This window comes from Podarcis vaucheri (genome assembly GCF_965113315.1).
Source record: "Podarcis vaucheri genome assembly, chromosome: 8".
NCBI classification, from domain to species: Eukaryota; Metazoa; Chordata; class Lepidosauria; order Squamata; family Lacertidae; genus Podarcis; species Podarcis vaucheri.
The window spans coordinates 34,019,207-34,039,985 of record NC_138766.1 but is presented as its reverse complement, the minus strand read 5'-3'; the positions used below and the strand labels follow the sequence as shown (position 1 = coordinate 34,039,985).

At 42.5% G+C, this 20,779-nt stretch overlaps 1 protein-coding gene and 1 long non-coding RNA gene across 7 annotated transcripts in view; one reads left to right on the top strand and one right to left on the bottom strand.

Annotated features, from left to right (window-relative positions):
- Positions 1 to 20,779, bottom strand: part of RNF144B (ring finger protein 144B) — a 75,448-nt gene that overhangs the window by 11,758 nt on the left and 42,911 nt on the right. For all 6 annotated transcript variants that reach the window (XM_082235032.1, XM_082235034.1, XM_082235037.1 and 3 more), the window contains 2 exons: positions 19,520 to 19,707; positions 4,532 to 4,636 (listed from right to left, as the gene is read on the bottom strand). In XM_082235032.1, coding sequence (XP_082091158.1) covers positions 4,532 to 4,636; positions 19,520 to 19,707 — 293 coding nt within the window. The remainder of the gene's footprint in view (positions 1 to 4,531; positions 4,637 to 19,519; positions 19,708 to 20,779) is intronic.
- LOC309539185 lies at positions 9,417 to 18,922 on the top strand. Its single transcript, XR_014222753.1, has 3 exons — positions 9,417 to 9,488; positions 17,200 to 17,254; positions 17,967 to 18,922. It is a non-coding gene; the product is annotated as an uncharacterized lncRNA (long non-coding RNA).

Here is a 20,779-nt window from a genome sequence, read left to right as displayed (position 1 = left end):
AGAAAAGCAATGACAAACCTAGACAGCATCTTAAAAAGCAAAGACATCACCTTGCCAACAAAGGTCTGTATAGTTAAAGCTATGGTTTTCCCAGTAGTGATGTATGGAAGTGAGAGCTGGACCATAAAGAAGGCTGATCACCGAAGAATTGATGCTTTTGAATTATGGTGCTGGAGGAGACTCTTGAGAGTCCCACGGACTGCAAGAAGATCAAACCTATCCATTCTTAAGGAAATCAGCCCTGAGTGCTCACTGGAAGGACAGATCCTGATGCTGAGGCTCCAATACTTTGGCCACCTCATGAGAAGAGAAGACTCCCTGGAAAAGACCCTGATGTTGGGAAAGATGGAGGGCACAAGGAGAAGGGGACAACAGAGGACGAGATGGTTGGATAGTGTTCTTGAAGCTACCAGCATGAGTTTGACCAAACTGTGGGAGGCAGTGGAAGACAGAAGTGCCTGGCGTGCTCTGGTCCATGTGGTCACGCAGAGTCGGACATGGCTAAACAACTAAACAACAACAGAGTTCTCAGACACCTTCCCCCTCTCCCTCTTGATAAGCAACAGTGACCCATGGGAAGGGAAGGGAAGCCAGCACAGCAGCTCTGCTGCAGAAGAACACAAGCAAAGAGGAACATTATCAACATATACAGAAGCTTGCAGTTCCACACCTAGGACACAGCCACAAAGAAAGCCCTCTCACATGTTACTCTTAATGCAGCTCAGAAAGAGTCTTCCTGCTCCATTAACCTATTCAGCTACTAATACAGATAAGTTAGCTTATCGATACCCACTTTCTGGGTGTACTCTAATAGTGTACATTGTATGACAAACAGAACTGTCTTACAAAAGCTAGTAAATGTTAGCTAGTAAATGTTCTGGGACAAAAATAGTACCATGCATTTTTTATTGCAGCAAGTTTAAAACAATAATTTCTCAAGTCTTTTTAGCTTGTCATGTATATATATGGTCTATAGATAATTCACCTAGTCCATGCTGTAGATATTTAAGTGCTAGTAATGTTGCATACCACATAATGGAAGATGGTTTCAGGGAACACATTCCTATAAATCAAGAGCACAGATTTAATTTATATTCCCTCCAATATCCCCACTACTTTTGGCTTCCATAGCAGGTCACATTATTACCGCCCCTATTCTAACAAAAGCCTGTGCATTATATCCATCATAAAATATTCATTTGTTCCATTAAGGAACTCCCTTGCCACTTAGAACAAGTCTTTATGGGTTTTTATTAAAAACAGCAATGTATGCGGAGAGAAATGAAATGATTATATATTCAAAAGTAAACATATTTGGCTAATGTTCAAAAAAACAAAACAAACAAATCCCGAACATTTAATGGAATTTAGGAGGACTACCATGTGAGAGACTGTTGTGTTGACAAGAAAGCATGTACCACAAGTTTATAGTTTCAAATTTAATTTGTGAAATGCAGCACTCTGAAACACAAACACTTATAGACTACCTCCTCCTATGTGTCCCATTACAATTTATTTTAAAATATTCCATTTGTGGCCATCTACAAATCACTATGCAACTCACTCCAATGGCAAATTGTGGCCAAAGGCTGAACATCTTTTTGAAACATGCTGAATGAGGCCACCTACTTGGACTGACTTTTAAGACTCAGTGTTAAGTCAGGATAGAAAGATGGGGGGAAATAAACAGATTTAATTACATTTTTACTCTAAGAGACAGTGGCTTGTTTGCGCCCACGTTTTCTTTTTCTTTTTTTACAGGATGGGAACTTGCTTCCATTACCGACATGCAGTTATGTTTATATATATATATATATATATATATACACACACACATACATACACACATACACACCAAACTAAGCAAATCCTCAGTGCACACACACACACATGAATATGAGATCCTTTTTACAAACAGCAGATAAATTAATTTGATTCTTCAAGTATCTCCTCCATACATGCACAGTGTACAGAACATTTTCTACATCTCGTCATTCTCCTCCTGAAGTTGCCTAGACAACCTTGTTTGCCATGAATAAGGTTAGCTTCATTTCAATTACAGATTCTTCCCAGGCAAGGAATCAATATGCTTCATAACGGTATATCTTCAGACAGAGCAAATGTCAGGAAATCATCTTGGCAAACAACAGCAAAGAGTTTTTTTGTCAGATTCTCAGCCTCACATCAAGCCTCCGTCATACAATGTCATGATCTTCTTAGATTAGTTAGAACTGGTTACAACATCAGCATCAGAGTAAGCTACAAGTTTCTCACCCTTGGTTTAAGGGGATAAGTAAGGGTGTGCTCACCAAAACTCACCATTAAGAGGCCTTAAGGAGTTGAGCACATTGGTCAGTTGCCAATCGGGAACTGTCAATAGTCACACACCAAGGTTGCTGGTTATAGGTAGTTTGAATTCCCCCTTCCAGTCATTCCTTGCTTTGGGTTACTCTTCCTCTCTAGGTTACCCAAAGTGTGGGTTGCATTAACTTACCTGCTATCTGTAGGTGGGCTATTAGTAACATAGCTATGTCCTTGTATGTAATAGAACCTTTGGCCCTTTTAAGTGAGACTCCCATTCTTTATTGCAAATCTATTCTGGCACAGATAGTGGGTGCTTACCACTGGTAACAGATTCATGATGGGAAAACAAGTGATGAGCCCAGAAATTCCAATGATTTTCAGTACGCTTATGAGTTTGTATTCACCATAGCCCAGCAAATAGCCCAACAATAGAAACAGCCTAAAAGGACATACATATCTCACTTTTAAGTTAATATCAGGACTCAGTCTGGAACAATATATGCCAAAAATCATTGGCTAGCTCCCGGTAGGAGGTGGAAGCCTGACCCAGACTATTAAGGTCATGGTTCTGGTTGTTGTTGTTTTTTAATGTAGTCAAGGAAAGATTAGCATGGAAATGTGATCAGAACTCTGTTGGCAAAGCAATAGGCAGCAGTAGGAAGGGCTGTGAAGCTGCCCTATATGTTAATCAAGAGAGGCATCAGGTTGTTAAAACTTTAATGCAATTAAGATCACTTCTTGTCCTTGCTCCTATTCTGTTCAGGAGATATTATTCCTTATGTGCTCAGTGAAAATCATAAATATATAATGAATAATCACCCTGAACAGAATTTAGTGCATTCCATCATTCATGGACCATTAAATACATTCTTCGTTGTTTATTCATTCAATTCTTTGCCCCTCAGAGTACAGAGGAAAACATTAATGGCCCATTAATGCATACCCTCATGTGCCCTCTTGCTTAGCTAATTGAAATGGATCTTTAGATTTCAGAAGCTTTATGAACACTATCATATTCCAGTGTTGCTTTGTGTTTTCTGTGCAAACTTTGAAGTCACACACTCAAGACAAAACATTAAAGTGAAAGCTTATGAATAATCCAGGCTCATGTTATCCGAGCAAAAGACCAAGTGGCCTTACCCACACGTATTTGCCAATTATGAAATCCGAGTTGAATACCTGACTCGCACCATTTTCAAATGTAGCCTTAAAAATCATATGAATCTTGTGGGAAATCGCAGGTCCCTCTCTTGTGTGGCATACATTCTGGTGAATTAAGTGCTTTCATAGATGTGGTGAAAAATGTGAGGTGACCACCACTGGAAAGAGTTCATGGTTGTACCTGTGGTAAAGTGGTCACATGATAGTTTCACCAAGAACACTTGCTCAACAGACTCTGGCAGTGTTGCAGCTGTGCATGTTAATTGTAGTTCACCTTACAAGTTGCTGTTGTGGCAAATGTTCCTTCTAGCATTAAGGAGGAAGCGCTGGGATGTCGTGGTGGGAGGCACAGATGGAGAAAGGGGTGGACAGAGAGGAAGGGCAGGGAAGGTAAAGGAGCAGACTGCAAAATGTTTGAAGACATTACGTGAACAGGGATCATGGAGTCTAGTCTACAAAAGCTTTGGCTATAATAAGTTTGGTAGTTAAGGTACACCAATGCTCATGTTTTCACCTCTAATTTCACCTGCTGTTTGTCCAGCCTTTCTTCACAAATCTTGTCAATATAAAATAAGTAGCTTGTGTCCCAACCAACACACACACACACACACACACACACACACACACAAAACTGTTATATGTATACATAAGTACCATCACTTCTCCTGAAAATGATTACCTTCTAATTTCTATTCACACTTGCCCCCAGTTCACAATTTAAGCAGCAAGCAACATGTGTAAAACTCTCTACGATTTGTGTTTTACAACCTGGAATGCCATACATATTCCAACATTCATTTTCTAAAGGAGGGCTGGTGACATTCAGATTGGGGATGTTCTGGCTTTTAAGCAGACAATTTTGAGACCGCCTGGATGCCAAGTAAACATTTCCCCAGGAAAGGAAAAACAAGAAGAAAACCATCTGCTTGTTTCTAGTTTCTCCTGTCAAGTGGGCCTCCTGCCAAGTAGTCATTAGAGTAATTAAGGGGAGGAAACATTCTAATGTATTCATTATGTAAATGAACAAAGAATATTAGAAAGAAAAAGAAGTGACAAATGGAGATACCTCAGTTTCTTGCACAGTCCCATGGTTGAGGCACATCATGTCTGGACAAGTGATGGGAGAACCACACCCCTCACGAATAGCCAGCTGCATATACTGTTTCAGGCACTAAAAGAAGAAGAAAGGGGAGAAAACGTAAGTTACAAACTGTATCTTAACTAACAGTATACCTTCACTTCTTTAAGTGGCTCTCTTTGAGCTTCAGTACTCCAAGAACTGCAATTGCGATTGCAAAGCAAAGATTAAACAACTGACTACAAAAAACCTTCATTGTGTCCCAGAAGCACACAGGCTCAGAGTCAGCAACCAGGCGCAACAAACGTACATGAGACCAGCGTGTGGGTCAAAGCTTTATTGGTTACAGATATATCAGAGTTTGGCATCGCATAGAGCAAGGATCTGTTGGACAGAAAGTCTTGCTGTCTGATACCAGGCCCAGCCTGCCCGCTGGACCTACTCCCAGGAAGCAGCTGCCAGACTCTTGATACCAGTGCCGTGAGCATGCAACAGCCTGCCCCAGTCCCCCAAGCTAGAACCTAAACATTCAGGTGCCACCCCAAGACCCCTTATGGGGATTGCCTCGCTATCTATTGATCCTGCCCTATGCTCTCCCTGGCCACAAATGAACAAATGAAATCAAATCATGTACCCCTGATATGAGGAAGGGGAAAAACCTGACCGCCAAAGGCCAATTGTGATGTACAATCCTTCTCAGTCCTGTTAACCAGCGACCAATGGGAGTTCACAGCGGGAGCCATTGGCCCGCAAGAACCATTAAAGCTAAGGGAGTGGCAGGAGGGGAGCGACCACACTGGCAATGCACTGCCAACATTGCAGACTGTGTGGTCTTACAATAGGCCAGCTGCAGACCAGGGAAGAAGTGTTCCCTTTCAAGCGCTTGTCCGGTCCACACTCATCAGGACCATAGGCGCCGACTCCATGGGGCTTGAGGGGGCTTGAGCCCCCTCAAAAAAATTTTGGGGGGGGCTCAGCCCCCCCAATAATCTCGGGCGCCCTTGCCGCCATCCCCCGCCTCCTCCCCACCTGCTCTCTCCCCAGCCAGCCAGCCAGCCGCGCGCCCTAGCTGGAGAGCCCCGGCCGTCCCCCGCAAGAACAGGGGAATCCCCGGGGGCGGGGGCTTCTGCCTCTAGCCCCAGGTTTCCCGCATATCAGCTGTTCCGGAGCTGATTAATAGGCAGCAGCACGCTCTCCCCTATTCGCTCACGAGGGGGCGGCGCCACTTTATTTGCATATTCATGAGCTTATTTGCATATTCATGAGCTTATTTACATTTCACGAGCTTTCCCGGGCCCCCCCAATATTTTTTATAAGTCCGCGTCCCTGATCAGGACTCTGCATCAGGGGCGTAGTGTGGGGGGTGCCAGGAGGGCTGTGTCCCCATGCATACAATTTTTGAGGGGGAATGAACTGGGTCCCCCAAGCAGGCAGCTGCAGCATGGCCTGGCCCGGTATTCCTCTCCACACGCCAAGGGCCGTATCGGCCGGGCAGGTGGCTTGGCGAGCCCCCGTTTTACTCCGGTGGGAGTGGGGTTGTTTCATTGACTTCTTCCTTCATACAAGCTCAGTTTCTGCTCAGACAAAGGGAATGGAAATAGCAAATTAGAAGGTGGAGTCAAAATTGCACAACGTGAATTGACCCACCACATGGAAATGCCCACAACTAGGGGCAGGAAGCAGCAGTTTTGTAAACTAAAATACAAACACAAATGCGGATGCGTGTTCTAAGATCAAATTCAAATGGGGGAACAGTGGATCTGGAGCAAGATGCCTGCTCCCCTGTAGATGAGCCCCTGAAAAGTGCTTAGCCCTTTTTCCTTCCTAGCTGTTTTCTGTCCAGAAATCCACCCCACTCTCCAAGCTGTGTTTTCTTTGGTGGGGTTCCAAGTTCACGTTTACACGAATTATTATGCATCTGGAATGCTACGAGAAGGGAAAGCAATTGGGCAGCTACTTAAGAGTGTGAAGAACGGCTGTCAAGGAAAGTGTTAAGACACATATTGTTGCCACTTCTGCTCAAAATTTCATTACAGCAAGCCTTGGGAATTCACGTGTGTGTAACTCTATAGTTTGCCAGTCAAGAAGTTTGTTCTGATCTCACGTTGCTAGGTAATGGCTCAACGAAGCACTTGTGCTCCTCTCACTGCAAGGCCACGCCATTATTCAAGACCACTTGTGGATAATTTCTCCCCACATCCACAAGCAAAGGAAGCTGATCACAGTACAGCACATGGCTTTTCCCAAGGACGCCCAGCCCTCCTTATTCAACACATTCCACTTCACCTTCTCTACTTCAATACTTTAAAAGGTTTCCAGCTGACTAATTGCAACCCTTATTATTTGGAAAGCAAATGACTAAACGAAAAATATGACCAATTTTAGATTTTAGCCAGGAAAGGCAGAGGGAGTTTGAGTAAAACATAGGCCAAGAATAGAAAATCAATACATACTATAAACAAATATCCTAGGGTGTCTAGCGTTATATGTTACAAAAGCACATTATTGTAATCCAAAGCACATTATTTTAAATCAAAGTCAATCAAGCTGATATTTGCATATTTGACAGAAGGGATCTTCTGATAACCAGAACTTGAAACAAGAATTTTGATCCCACCAGCAAACTTCATCTTCCAGCTTAGGCAAAAACACTCCAGCGGTGTGAGATTCCAGGAGTACCAGACACATTTTAAACCAGCGTCTCTGTTTCCTCTGAGACAATAAGACAACAGAGACTGTGGTGTCTTTATGCTAGATGGTTTATTTACACATGTATACAACTTTAAGCGTACAATGGAGGGGTCCACAGCATTCTTGCCAAATAGATTCTGTCCCTCTCATACACATAGCATTGCTTCCAAGAACAGACATCAGCATCGCTCTCTCCAGCACACTGCTTACTAACCCCCAGATTCATATCAGTATTCATTATGCTAAATATAATTCTGTAAAGTGGTGGTTATAAATACATAGCGTATGCACAGGGAGTTGTGAGGTGACCAGGAGTCACTGCTCTGATTTGTAGGCAATTCTAAAGCATGTTTTAGCACTATATGGACATCAGCAAGCATGTGCAATGGCTACTTCACTCCCACTTGCAGTCGGGAAGAGCCTTCTGTCAAATTTACTTTTGTTTCAAAGCCTCTGGGCTTACAACAAGCTATGGTTAGTTGCTAAACAAGCAAACTTCAAACCCTGGGTTGTGAAATTTACATGTTTAGCAACTAACCATTGTTTGTAAAAAGGATTCCCAACTCATTTGTAAACAAGGCGAAGTGAAGATGTGATGCTAAGCAGAGATTATTTTAAACTGCAAGGGAACTCAGCAAAAGACCTCTCAGGTACATGCACTTCACTGAACTATCACACTTTAAAGGCTAAAAAAGGATGCCCTCCCCTGCTTGACTGAGTATCAGCTGACACTTCAGAGGCCACACCCTCTATTTTTCAAATGATTTTCCATCACTAGGTCCTTCATTGGTAGACTGTACATGGAAAGACCTCAAGGAGCTTTTCTTCCTTCTTATAGCCTAATAGCCCCACTCCTACAGAGATTGCATGAAAGGCCAAGAATAATTTGCTTGTGAACACACACAAGTTAATCAAAGATAGCTATCTAGGTAAGTGACAATTAAATTAACTTCTTGAAGCACACTAGGGCAAAATTCCATCATATTTTTTTTAAAGTCTTGAAAATACACCTTTCCGTGAGGCCATAAACACTAGTATCCTCTTGTGCCAGCATATAACGGGTGTGCTCCTTACACTTGTTACTAATGCACATTTCCAAGTTATAAAGTCGTATTACAGATGAGAGGTTTTATTTTTAAAAACAAAATCTAAGCTCAAGCTACGCAAATGTGGCAATTGACTACCTGTAACAAAGTGAGGACAGAAGTGCCTGGCGTGCTCTGGTCCATGGGGTCACGAAGAGTCGGACACGACTAAACGACTAAACAACAACAAAGTGAGGGGGGTGGGGAAAAGAATTTGGGATAAGCCTTATTTAAAATCACTGAAGCAGTATGACAGTGTGTTTGTGCCATTACGGCTTTGAGCTGCACATGGTTTCCCTACACAGGGAAACATTATGCATCCATGCAGACTTGTAATCTGTAACAAAGTAATGCAAGCATATATTGCACTATGATTATACATGAGCGTACAGTGTATAGTTATTGGTGTGGACCAGGATTTTTCATTTGAAAAGCCACAATGTAAGCACAGGTAGAAACATAGCAAGTTCCTTGCAGATAGTTATGTTTCCTCGGACTAGTTTCTCTCTCCCCCTCACCCCTCAGTCTTGTTGCTATCTTCAGGACAAAAGAGTGGTTTCTAAGGAAACAACTTATCAGCCAAGTCCTCAAGGCTAACCTGAAAGCTCTTTGAACAAACAATAGTCGGAACATGGAGCATAGCTCTTGCTTGTTCCTGCATCAACATGTCAGGAAAGAGATGTCTGCCCAAGACAATAGCACATTCTTTGTTAAGGAGACCTTTCCCCGCAAAAATCAGGTTATTCATCTCCAAAAGGTACAAGGTCCATCCTAGACCACACACTTAATCCAGAATCCAGGTGGCATGTTTTTCAGGAAATACTGGTGCCTAGCCGTTTCTTGGTTTCACCTTCACTAATAAGGAAAAAGGTGACTTCTTCACATTCTGTAACCTGCCTGTAGCATGCAAGCCACTTCTGCAGTCTCTGGGAAATCAAAACTTTATAGGTTTTTATTGCTTGTAGGAAATTCAGCGATAAACACTCCAGGTTCTCAATTTACAAACCAGGTCAAAAGAAACTCAAAGCTCACTATGACTTACAGCTCTTACTATCTCGATGCCTCTCCAAAATTTGTCAAGGGCTGACGTATCCATATGAAGTTCGAAATGAAAGAAAATGTTTTCTGAACAGCTGAAAGTGGTTGAAGACAAAGCAAGGTTTCCCAAGGTATACATTAATTCATTTCTCTCCCCCCAGCCCTCTCTCTCTTCTCTCTCTCTCTCTCTCTCTCTCTCTCTCTCTCTCTCTCTCTCTCACACACACACACACACACACAGGCTTCTGGTAAAACCTGCTTTTGAAAAGGGAGGTAAAACCTGCTTTTGTGTACTGAGTGTACACAGTACAGCCAAAACCCCTCTTACAAGCTACCTTTCAGATCTCTGAAAAACCATTACACAGAACATTGTTACTTATTCGCTAAGTTTTGGTTTAAACATTGTTTTGGAAAGAGTGGAGGAAGTTAATTTGCCTTGAGAGAGACTTTGTCAGGCAAGGCCTCTGTTATGTACTGAGCTGAATAAAGAGCATGAAATCACTTTGCGACTGAGTATATTTCAGCCTCCTTCCACCTGCCTTGCTCTATCCTCTAGTCTCTGCTTCTCAATGTGTATTGCATTATTTTATGTACTGTGGCTTGCCGTTGTTTTATTGATTATAGTTTAGATATTATTTATTGTAACTGTTGAGTGGATTTCTGTTTAACTTTTATATGGTGATATTATTTGATACTATTCTAATGATTGTTGAATGTTACTTTTTTGATGTAGGCTGCCTATTTTAAAGTTATGTTTTATTATCACATTTTTGTATTGTATTAAATTGTTATAAGATGTACATCTTTTGTTTCTTCAGCTTGTAAACCGCCTTGAGTATTGTAAGATAGAAAGGCAGTATACAAATTAAAAATGATGATGATGAAATGCAAGCTGAATTGAATTGCTCCTCCATCTCTAGCTACAAACCTAAACACGTTTTCTAGAATGTTAGCCCTAGTGAGAATTATCAGTACAGTACAATTAAAGACTGAAGCTGCGGTTGCTTCCCTTTGGAAGGAAAGGTGAGTGGAGACTTAAAAGATTTCTGCAAGTCCTGCTAGTGGAAGGCTGTGCAAGGACTTCTACTAGGGCGTCAGGGCTTCCCGCTCTCTCCCTCTGCCCCATACCCCTCCAAACTGGCTGGTGGGGGTGTCAGTACAACAAAGGGAAGGAGAGGGGGCAACATGTTAGCTGGCAAACTGAAACGCTTGCGCTGAGGAAAGGACTGCCATAGTGCTATATTGAATTCCTCCCAATACAGTACCATCATTTCTCTGGCTCACTGTACCAACCTGCTTCTGTTCCATTTGTTCCTTGCATGCACACATATACAGATATCTATTAAAACATCTTTTGCTGCAGGGATGGAAAGCTATGCCGGCTTCCCCATAAGGAACATTGCAGAGTGGTCTCTGTGTCAAGCACTGAAACAGAAGTATTGGGTATTTAGTCCCTAAATAAAAAGGCTGTTATGGCCAGACCGGGCTATCCAGGTTGACCAGTTTTCATAACAGCCCCTGTAGACAACCGCCAGGCGGGGGGAAACAGTACATAGCTGAAGACCCAATTTGTGAGCATCAAGATGACCACAATTCCTGCTCAAATAAACTCAATGCCAGGGAATAAACTCCACTGAACCCATTGGGGCTTGCCTCTGACTGGATGGGTTCCCACTTCTCTGGGTGAGAACCAGGACTGGACTTTGCACTACCACAAGTGAGATTGGATGTGGTCTCTGAGTGGTTGAAGACTGAACGGTAGGTCCAGACTGTAGGAAATAGGTGCATTATTTGGAACAAGGTGATATTTTATTTCTATTTTATTGTTGTGTTGGTATTATTTTTTCTTCTGTTTAGTTAACCCTAGTAAGCTACCTTATTTGTATTATGTTATATAATGGTGCATGGAGCAATCTTTTTGAATTTACTTACTGATACTACAATTCTTTCCAATTTGGTTCCCAATACATTTCTGAATTTCTATCAAATGAACACTATTTTGCTGTCAGCCACTCTGGGCCCAACTCTGTGGGTGAGTGGAAGACAAATAAACAGGAAACGATGATGTATTGAAAAGGAAGCTGAGCTTTTAACTGAAGAACATCAGCTAGTTGAAATGCAACTTCTAGCTTTTAATTAGAAATGCAAAACAATCTTGCAAGGACATGTTACTATTTAAACTGCTATGCTAATCTGTCACAGCAGCAAAACTTAAAAACCTCATCACCTCATTCACTTGCCAATTACCTTGGCACTCCAGCAGAGAGGTCATCACTGCTCCTGCTCTGAAAAAAGTCCCAGAGCTTTGCTCCACTGCAATCTTCCTCCTTTACTGACATTATTTCCATAAGCTTTTGAATGAAAGCTGATGCTCATATAAAAAGTTGTACCAGCTCCACAGCTTATCCAAATGGCAATGGCTATTTATAAGGTAGCAGCACACAATACCCACAAGCTGTAGTTTGATATTTGCTACATTAGTTAACTACAGCACCGTGGCCCACAGTGTTTGAAAGAGGCTCGGGTATTTTTACATACACGATTCACCCAGTGCCTATATCTTATATGGTCCTGCTCATCCAATTTTCCCTACATAAGACAGCAAGGAATTGTAGCTCTGTGAGGTGGGAACTACAGGTCCCAGGATTCTCTGGAGAAAGTCATGTGCTTAAAATATGTGTTGAATGTGTTTAAATGTATGGTGTGGATCCACCCACAGAGTATCAGTGCAATCCCTGGAGGGTTTTGTTTTGTTTTGTTTTGTTTTGTTTTGTTTTGTTTTGTTTTGTTTTGTTTTGTTTTGTTTTGTTTTGTTTTGTTTTGTTTTGTTGGGACCCCTGACCATTAGGTCCAGTCGTGACCTGGATAAATAAACTCCTGTGAACTCAATGGTGCTTTCATCTAGGTATTGCGGGCAAAATTCAGCAAATGGGGAAAATAACCCATGCTTTTTTACAAACATGCATTCACCAATTTGACCATAATTGCCTCTCTGCCACATTTCTTATTGCAATTACTTTACAACCTTCTAAAATCCTACTGCACCCAGACCATTCCAAAAATGCTGAATCATTCCACTGCCATGTAGATATAAACCCACTGCCTATTTGTTATGAGACTGGCCTACTGTTTTATGCATGAAAGGAGGCAGCACAACAATTGGCCAGCTTACACACAATTCTAAATTAAACTGTAGCTTGGTGCGAATAAGCAAATGCATAGGTTCGCAGGGAGAAGATCACCGTTGCTTCACTGTACCTCTGGTCCTGCTTCTTTGAGCTAATTTATGACCCTGCATCTGAATCCAGGCTCATTGTTTTGTCTCCCCCAGAAAAACCATAAGCAGTAAATAAGAACCTTTCATTACAGCTTGCTGTTTATCTGGAGCAAAACAAACCTTGAACAAATGCCATGCTAAGCCAAATTTTGGATTAGCTGACGGCAGCAAGATCAGAGGAAGAGCAAAGGGGCTGCAAACCTCTTTCTGGGAACCCGCAAATTTGCTTGTTTGCACTAAACCATAGTTTGGCTTAGAGTGATGCGCAAGTCCGTTCACCTTTTATCCGGTGTACAGCGTTGCGGCCAGTCAACCGAGCCTCAACAGTTTTCCAGCGTAGGGGGAGGTACGCTGCCGTCATCTGTGCCCCGGTGACAGCTCCAGCCAATCTACGACCAGAGTGGGTGTGGCCGTGGTCCATGTAATTTCGGCGTGGCCAGCTGGTTCCCTCTTTCTTGCCTCTTCGTCAGATCACCCTACCCACCCACCCTCCTTTCATATGACCTTGCTATGGCAGTTGTCGGTCGCCATGTTGTTGGGGCAGGGTAGGATTTTTTTCCCACTTGGCAAATTGGCACTGGCCATTTGGTTTTCACCTACCTAGTAGCAATCGTCACAACTTTCGTGAGGTTAGGCATTGGGTAAGCCTTTGTTTGGTTGGAAGGGAGGTTGCTGCCTTGCCTGCCCCTCCTCAGTAAGGGTATCCTGTTAAAGGGATCCGGGATGTGAATACTGCCCAAAGCCTGGGTGTGGGCTAGAGCTATGTCACAGCCCATACGGGGAATCCTTGGGGTGCCACTATCTGACGCAAGTTATAGGGCACCTCCTATTGGTGATTTACCCTTCCGTGGACTCCCTGCAGACGAACAGGAGCCAAGATATAGTCCAGTTTCTCCCAAGGCCTAAGCCAAACCACTCACATCTGCAACCAATAAAGCTGAGGCCTATTTGAACCCATAAACCAAACATCCCATGTCAGTGTGTGATTTCTTGTTCTCCTGGGAACTTTGTGGCTCAGGTGCCTTGGCATGCAAGCCAGGTCACCAGTTCAACAGGAATACAAGAGTGACATAAATTGCATATGGTAGAGATTTCTCAGGATTTGCAGCTGAGATTTGCAGACCACTATTTGTCCCATATAGGGATTAGAAATGCTGTAAGTACTGCTCCTATGACTCGGGTGCCTTCTCTGTGGTGGGATTCTGGAGTTCCTTCACTGGAAAGATTCACATGGAGCCACCATTTCTGTCACTTGGGCACCTGGTCAAGCCCACACTATTTGTGCAAACTTTTTAATGGTATTTTTAAAAACCACATTCTAGGTAAGGGTTCTTCCTTGTTGTTCCCAGGATTCCTATTGTTATTGTAATTGCTTAATGTTCTTATCTTAAATGATAGTTTGGAAGCCACCTTGGAGATTCATTAAATTGGAAAGGTGGAGTCATATTTTCAATGAAGTTCTAGATGCAACAGGTACTTTTCAAGCTGCAAAACCATTCATTGTTCACCTTGGGTGCTGTTAATCCTTTCTAATGGTACTTCTAAGCTTCAGCTTATGAAATTAATTGGCTCTGGTGCTATAATCAAATAATAAAATGTCACTCAAAAAATGTTATGCAAGGGCCACTTTTCCATGACTGCCTCCCCCGTTGCTGATCCAAACTCAAGAGGAGTGTTTATCACATTGTTTCAGCTAGTACAAAGGAGTTCTTTTAATTGTTGGTAATAGCCATAGAGTGCAGGAATCAGTAAGATGACCATATAGGTAAAGGTAAAGGGACCCCTGACCATTAGGTCCAGTCGTGGCCGACTCTGGGGTTGCGGCGCTCATCTCGCTTTATTGGCCGAGGGAGCCGGCGTACAGCTTCCGGGTCATGTGGCCAGCATGACTAAGCCGCTTCTGGCAAACCAGAGCAGCGCACGGAAACGCCGTTTACCTTCCCACCAGAGCGGTACCTATTTATCTACTTGCACTTTGACGTGCTTTTGAACTGCTACATTGGCAGGAGCAACGGGCAACGGGAGCTCACCCGTCACAGGGATTCGAACCGCCGACCTTCTGATCGGCAAGTCCTAGGTTCTGTGGTTTAACCCACAGTGCCACCCGCGTCCCTTTCAAGATGACCATATACGTGCCTGAAAAACAGGAATGGGGAACCTTTGACTCTCCAGGTGTTACTGGACGGAAATCTCTGTCATCCTTGACCATCGGCCACAATGATCCTTAGACAGCTCAGGACCACAATACCTCAAGGAGTATTCATACGAACCTACCCAGACGCTTAGATCATCATATGAGGCCCTTCTCCATGGGCCTCCTCCATGAGATGTCTGGTGGGTGGCAACATGAGTACGGCCTTTTCTGAAGGCTCCCCCTTTTTGTATTATTTATTATTATTATTACTGTGCATCTGGCTGGGTTTCCCCAGCTACTCCCCTAGGGAGGTTAGCCTGACGCTCTCATTACATATCTTTAAGCACTAGGTGAAAATGTTCCTCTTCAACCAGACCTTTGGCTGACTAACGTTCTATGTCTTTTAAATGCATTTGTGGGACGGGGTTATTGGTTTGGTTTGTTCTCTTGCTTTTATTATGCATTTTGTTTTTTTATCTTGTATTTTTATGCTGTGAACCCCACTCCCGTGAGATATACAAGTGAAGGGCCATATACAAATTTTAATAATGATTCCTACAACCACTCCTCACAAATGCCTGTTGCCAGGAATGGTAGGATGAAGCTGAATATCAATACCTTTGCTGACAACTACTGACCCACCCCCCACAGTATGAAGCAGCAAATATATGTTCAAAGAAAGCAGAGCTGCCTATGCCAGCTGCCTTGGCATTATGGGATGTGCATGCTGAAATCAGAAACATTGGAATGGGAAGGCCAGTTTAATCCTCTATTTTAACTTCACAACCAGGCGGTTGGTGATATACAAAATCCAACTGCCTTGCTTCACATTGCCCTCAAGTATGTGGCAATCAAGGGGGTGTCTCAATACCCCAAACCACATATTGTTGCAGCAGTTTTACTTCTGCAAATGATTTCCTCAGAAAGTGGTAAACAAGGCTTTCCTAAAGCAATCTTCAAAACACAACAACAAAACCTAGATGGAGGAAATGCATCAAAGACAAGCTAATGGCGTGCATCAACTTTCTGTAGAAAGGGCTCCTTTTTTCCTTTTCTTTCTTGGGGTAAAAATCCACAACTTGGTGGATGATGACCAAGCAAGTGAGGAGAAAATGACAAATGTTACTCACCTTTATCAAAACAGATTCACAAATGCTTTGTAAAATGTTTATTTGAAATTGCAAAACAGAAAATTTAATAAAGTTATATTTAAAAACAGATTCACAAACGCAATTTTAAGATTAGAGGATCTGAGCTGTAACTTGCTACCCCCACTTGCAAATACACTAGAAATTTCTACCAGGGAAAGAAGAGAAATATCTCAAGGTTAAAATTTTCTAAGATACTTCCATGGGCTAAGAAAGGCTCTAAGTGTTGTTATCAGTGGGCTGGACCCATGGGGGGGCGCAAAAAAATGTTTTAGGGGAGATCACCCCTAAAAGTTGAGCTTTTGGGGAGAGCTCATGGGTAAAAAATCCCCCCTGTAAGAGGGCATTATGGGGGGACAGGCTTCTGCTGGAGGGGCAAAACTTAGGTTAATTTAGTATTTTTATTGCTTTTCAATAGTTTTTGAGGATTTAGGGGGGCAACTGCCCCCCCCCCACAGCTACACCTATGGCCAGACCTACAAAGCCCCAAAACTGCATCCTCCCCACCCCCAATATCTGCCAATCAGGGCCCAGTTGTCCATATGGCATAAAAATGAGCTAAACCATCTGAATTGAGGAGGAAGAGGGCAAACATTATTATTACCACCACCATCTGAATTCTTGCACACTTCCTGGGATATTATTATTATTAAAGTATGCATACAGGCAGTGAAACACAGAAATCAGATAATGGTACTACTACTACTACTACTACTACTAATAATAATAATAATAATAATAATAATAATAATAATAATAATAATAATAAATGTTTGTACTCTTCCTCCTCAATTCAGGTTGCATATCATATATGTGTAAATAAACCATATATCATAAAGACACCATAGTCTCCACTGTGCCTGAAATGTTGCAACACTTGGAGATTGGCATGCAACAATATGATGACTCATGTAGAAAAGTGCTTTTGTTCCACTTGCTGACTTCACACAGAGGTGATACAGGGAGATGTTGGAAGCACCAGAAAGAAGGCTAGACTCAAACTATGCAACCCTGAGATCAACCTAGTTTCCTAGAGCCACTGTGGTGTAGTGGTTAAGAGACTCATAATCTGGTGAACCGGGTTCACGTCTCCGCTCCTCCACATGCAGCTGCTGGGTGACCTTGGGCTAGTCACACTTCTCTGAAGTCTCTCAGCCCCACTTACCTCACAGAGTGTTTGTTGTGGGGGAGGAAGGGAAAGGAGAATGTTAGCCGTTCCTTAGGGTAGTGATAAAGTGGGATATCAAATCCAAACCCCTCTTCTTCTTCTTCTTCCTCAGCAGAAGAGTAAAGACAAGAAGACTAGGAATGATGTGGTAATCATAACTTTATCATATGGTATCAGATATCAGTTTGTTTGTGTTTGCTTGTCTGTTTTAGTGGGGAGTGGTTAAAAGGTAGCCACAGACACACTAACAGAGTTAAGAAAAAGCATAGAAATCTCTATCAATAGTAGGAAATGCTGCTAACATTGAGCATACATTACAGGCATGGCTTTTGTCAGCTGGAACTTGCTGGAACTCAGTTCTGGCACCACTCAGGAGGGCACCATTGCCATTCTGAGAGAGAGAGGGAGGTGTTCGTGGTGACTTCCAGCACCTCTTTTTCTAGAAAAATAGTGCCGATTATAGGTTCTCTCTGATCACCTTTTCATGCAGTGACAGGTGTCACACCAAACTTTCCAGCAGATACCTTGCAGTTGCCAATCACTTAGTTGGTAGTATAATATGTGCCATGGAGTGCACTCAGGGCTAGAATGTACAGACTGGACTCCGTCACCATGCTAGATGATTAGTACTGTACAGAGGAGCCAACTCTTGGGGTCATGGGGGCTTCGGCCCCCACAATAAAATATTTGAGGGGGCAGGCTCCCACAAAGTTGATGGGCATTCCCATTCAAATGGTGTGTGCGCACTGTGTCAAGTGATCAATTATGCAAGGTGGGGCTTACCTGGGCTCCCACAATATCTTATTCAAGTTTGCACCCCTGGTACTCTAGGCAAGAGAGATTGGAAACTACTGATATTTAAATTCTTTTCTTAATGTACAGATGCTGACAAACTATTCTTAGACCACTTCCTAATCACAAAGCTAAAGGTTAGTACACTAATATTTACCGAGTAAAACAAACAGCGCCCTGTGTACTTTAGACAGCAAACCTATATCGCTCTGGGAAATTGCAGTAATCCTTATCATCACACCCGATGCAATAAAGTCTCCACAATATGGTGCACCCGCTTATCCTTGCATAGTGAATGACTTTTGAACTTGGTGACATAGATTTACTATGTCCTGGTGTTTTTCCAAACAACGAGTCTAACTGGGGACTTTAGTGCCAATGCTCTTAAACCCAACATAGCTAACATAGTACTTCATCCCTATGTAACATGGTGGTGCAGGAGAGCCTGTTCCCAGAACTTTTTAAAAAAAAAAATGAAGGAAAGATATTCACTCTAGCCCTGCAAAGCAGAAAAGTTAGCCTTTAAAGAAAGGTTAATAAAACTGTAGGACAGCCATCCCAGCATGTATGTCTTAGCCATCAACAGATATGTACAAATCAATTACCTTCCCTGGATGCTCCCTTCAAAGTTAATGGATTTCCAGAGAGGGAGCCCTGTTAGTCTTTTACAGTAAAAACAACAAAGTGCCTTTAAAAGCTGCTAATGAAGTGACCAGTGACCCATCACAAGGCCATGTTTGGCTGCAACTCTTACCATGTCTCGTAAGTCCCACTGAATTCAATTACTCCCAAGTAAGCAGGGTTAGGCCTACAGTTTCACTCCCTTGAATCTATAACTCAGTATCAATTACAGTGGTACCTTGGTTCTCAAACGGATTAGTTGTTGAACAAATCGGCTCCCCAACACCGCAAACCTGGAAGTGTTGCAGTTTGCAAATGTTTTTTGGAAGCCGAACATCCAGCGTGGCTTCTGCTTGAGTGCAGGAAGCACCTGCAGCCGCTCAGAAGCCGCACCTTGGTTTTTGAATGGTTTTGGGAGTCGAATGGATTAAGTTTGAGAACCAAGGTGCCACTGTAATCCTACCTCAGGCATAAGGAAAGGACAGTTTAGAATCCTGCTGATAGCTTCTCTTTGTGTCTTGGGTTGTATGAATTCCTGTGGGCATCTTAAATACTGTTACGAAGATTGCACACCACCCCCAATCTGTGCCGAGTGGTAACAAGGAGCTTATCCAGATAATGTTTCCGTTGGGAGTCAAGGCGCAGCAGAGACTGTTGCATCTTTAAGAAATGGGTTTATTTTATACATATTTACACCTGGGCATAACAAACAATTTAGATACACACACAAAGTCAAACACCACTTCAGAAAAAAGAAAAGCATTTAGGTGTCTGTCAGGACTGCAGCAGGAAGAATATGCAGATAAGGTACACTGCAAAACAATTTACTTTTCTATTTATGTATAATGTGTACATGTTGTGGGGGGGGGAGAAACACTTTCATTGTAGAGAGTTAAGGCAAAAAAACTTTCATTGCCAGGAGGAAGGAAATTCAGTTGGCAACCTGTTTTTCACAGATTGCTCCAACATCACTGCTCTCAACACTGTTCCTTACTATTACTTAAGTCACGGTCAACACTTACCGATGTACAAAAGATGCAGCTGCAATCCTGGAGAGTCGTCATCTTATCCAGTGAATATTCAGACAGGCATAGTTTGCAAGTAATCAAAGGCTCCAAGGACAATTCCCCAACCTCTGATATTCTGGTCGTCATGGTGTGATAACAAATCTCAGCAGCAGATGCCATCAGCTCAACCAGGCTCACCAGTTCTACAAAAGATAAAAACAGGAGTAAGCTAGTGAGGATAATTCTCCTTTCTGACGTTCAACACAACAGAATTTTTCAACAATCTCATGTCACCATCTTCCAGCACAGGTCTAGCTTCTAATTTATATTCACTAGTAACTTTTAAGAGAAATTTAAACAGTCCCTTTTTCTCAGGCATTTGATGGTTGAAAGTTCTGTCCCTGGCAACCCTGAAATTCTTAGTTTTGTGAGTAGGTGATTGTTTTTTAGGATTTTTAACTGTTTTTTATAAGTATTTAAGAAATTGTTTTAGTATAGACATGCTTGCTGCCCTGGGCTCCTTTGAAGGAAGGTACAGGAAATACATTTAATAAATAAAAATTTTCCTGTCAGTATAGCCTGCCAGTCACAATGAGGAGATGACCCAGGTATGTGAGCATTAACAGAACTACTTGTACTCCTTATGTTAGAGAAACAGGTAACATGAGCTGGCTCAGTATATTTAATTACTTGAATAATTGCTTGGGCAGTGTGCTTATCAAATTAATGGGCAATATTAAGCTGGGAAGGACCTGCAAACATCTTTAGCAGTTAAGTTAAACATTCAAGACATCAAGCCAAACAGGAAGAACCAAAGTGAAGCACAACTACAAGGACCAAAATGAGCATGTACAAAGTACCTAATAAACATTAGCTGAACTTGCAAAGAACCGCCATAGCAATATTGTGAACACTACAGTTTAGGGGGCACGTTGTAAAACCGAACCCAAACATATGTTTGGATTACAGATAGGTAGCCGTGTTGGTCTGCCATAGTCAAAATAAAAAAAATCCTTCCAATAGCACCTTAAAGACCAACTAAGTTAGTTCTTGGTATGAGCTTTCGTGTGCATGCACACTTCTTCAGATACAGATTCAGGAATTCTGTCAAGAGACAGGAAGTAGTATTGACCACCCCTGGTCAGGCTGCATACCATGCTGCCTGGAGCCCTGTGTGCAGTTCTGGACATCAAAACACAATGCTGATTTTATCAGAGAAGGGAATCAAACAGAACTACAAGAAACAGGCCAGGATATTTCCCCTTTTTTCTTTTG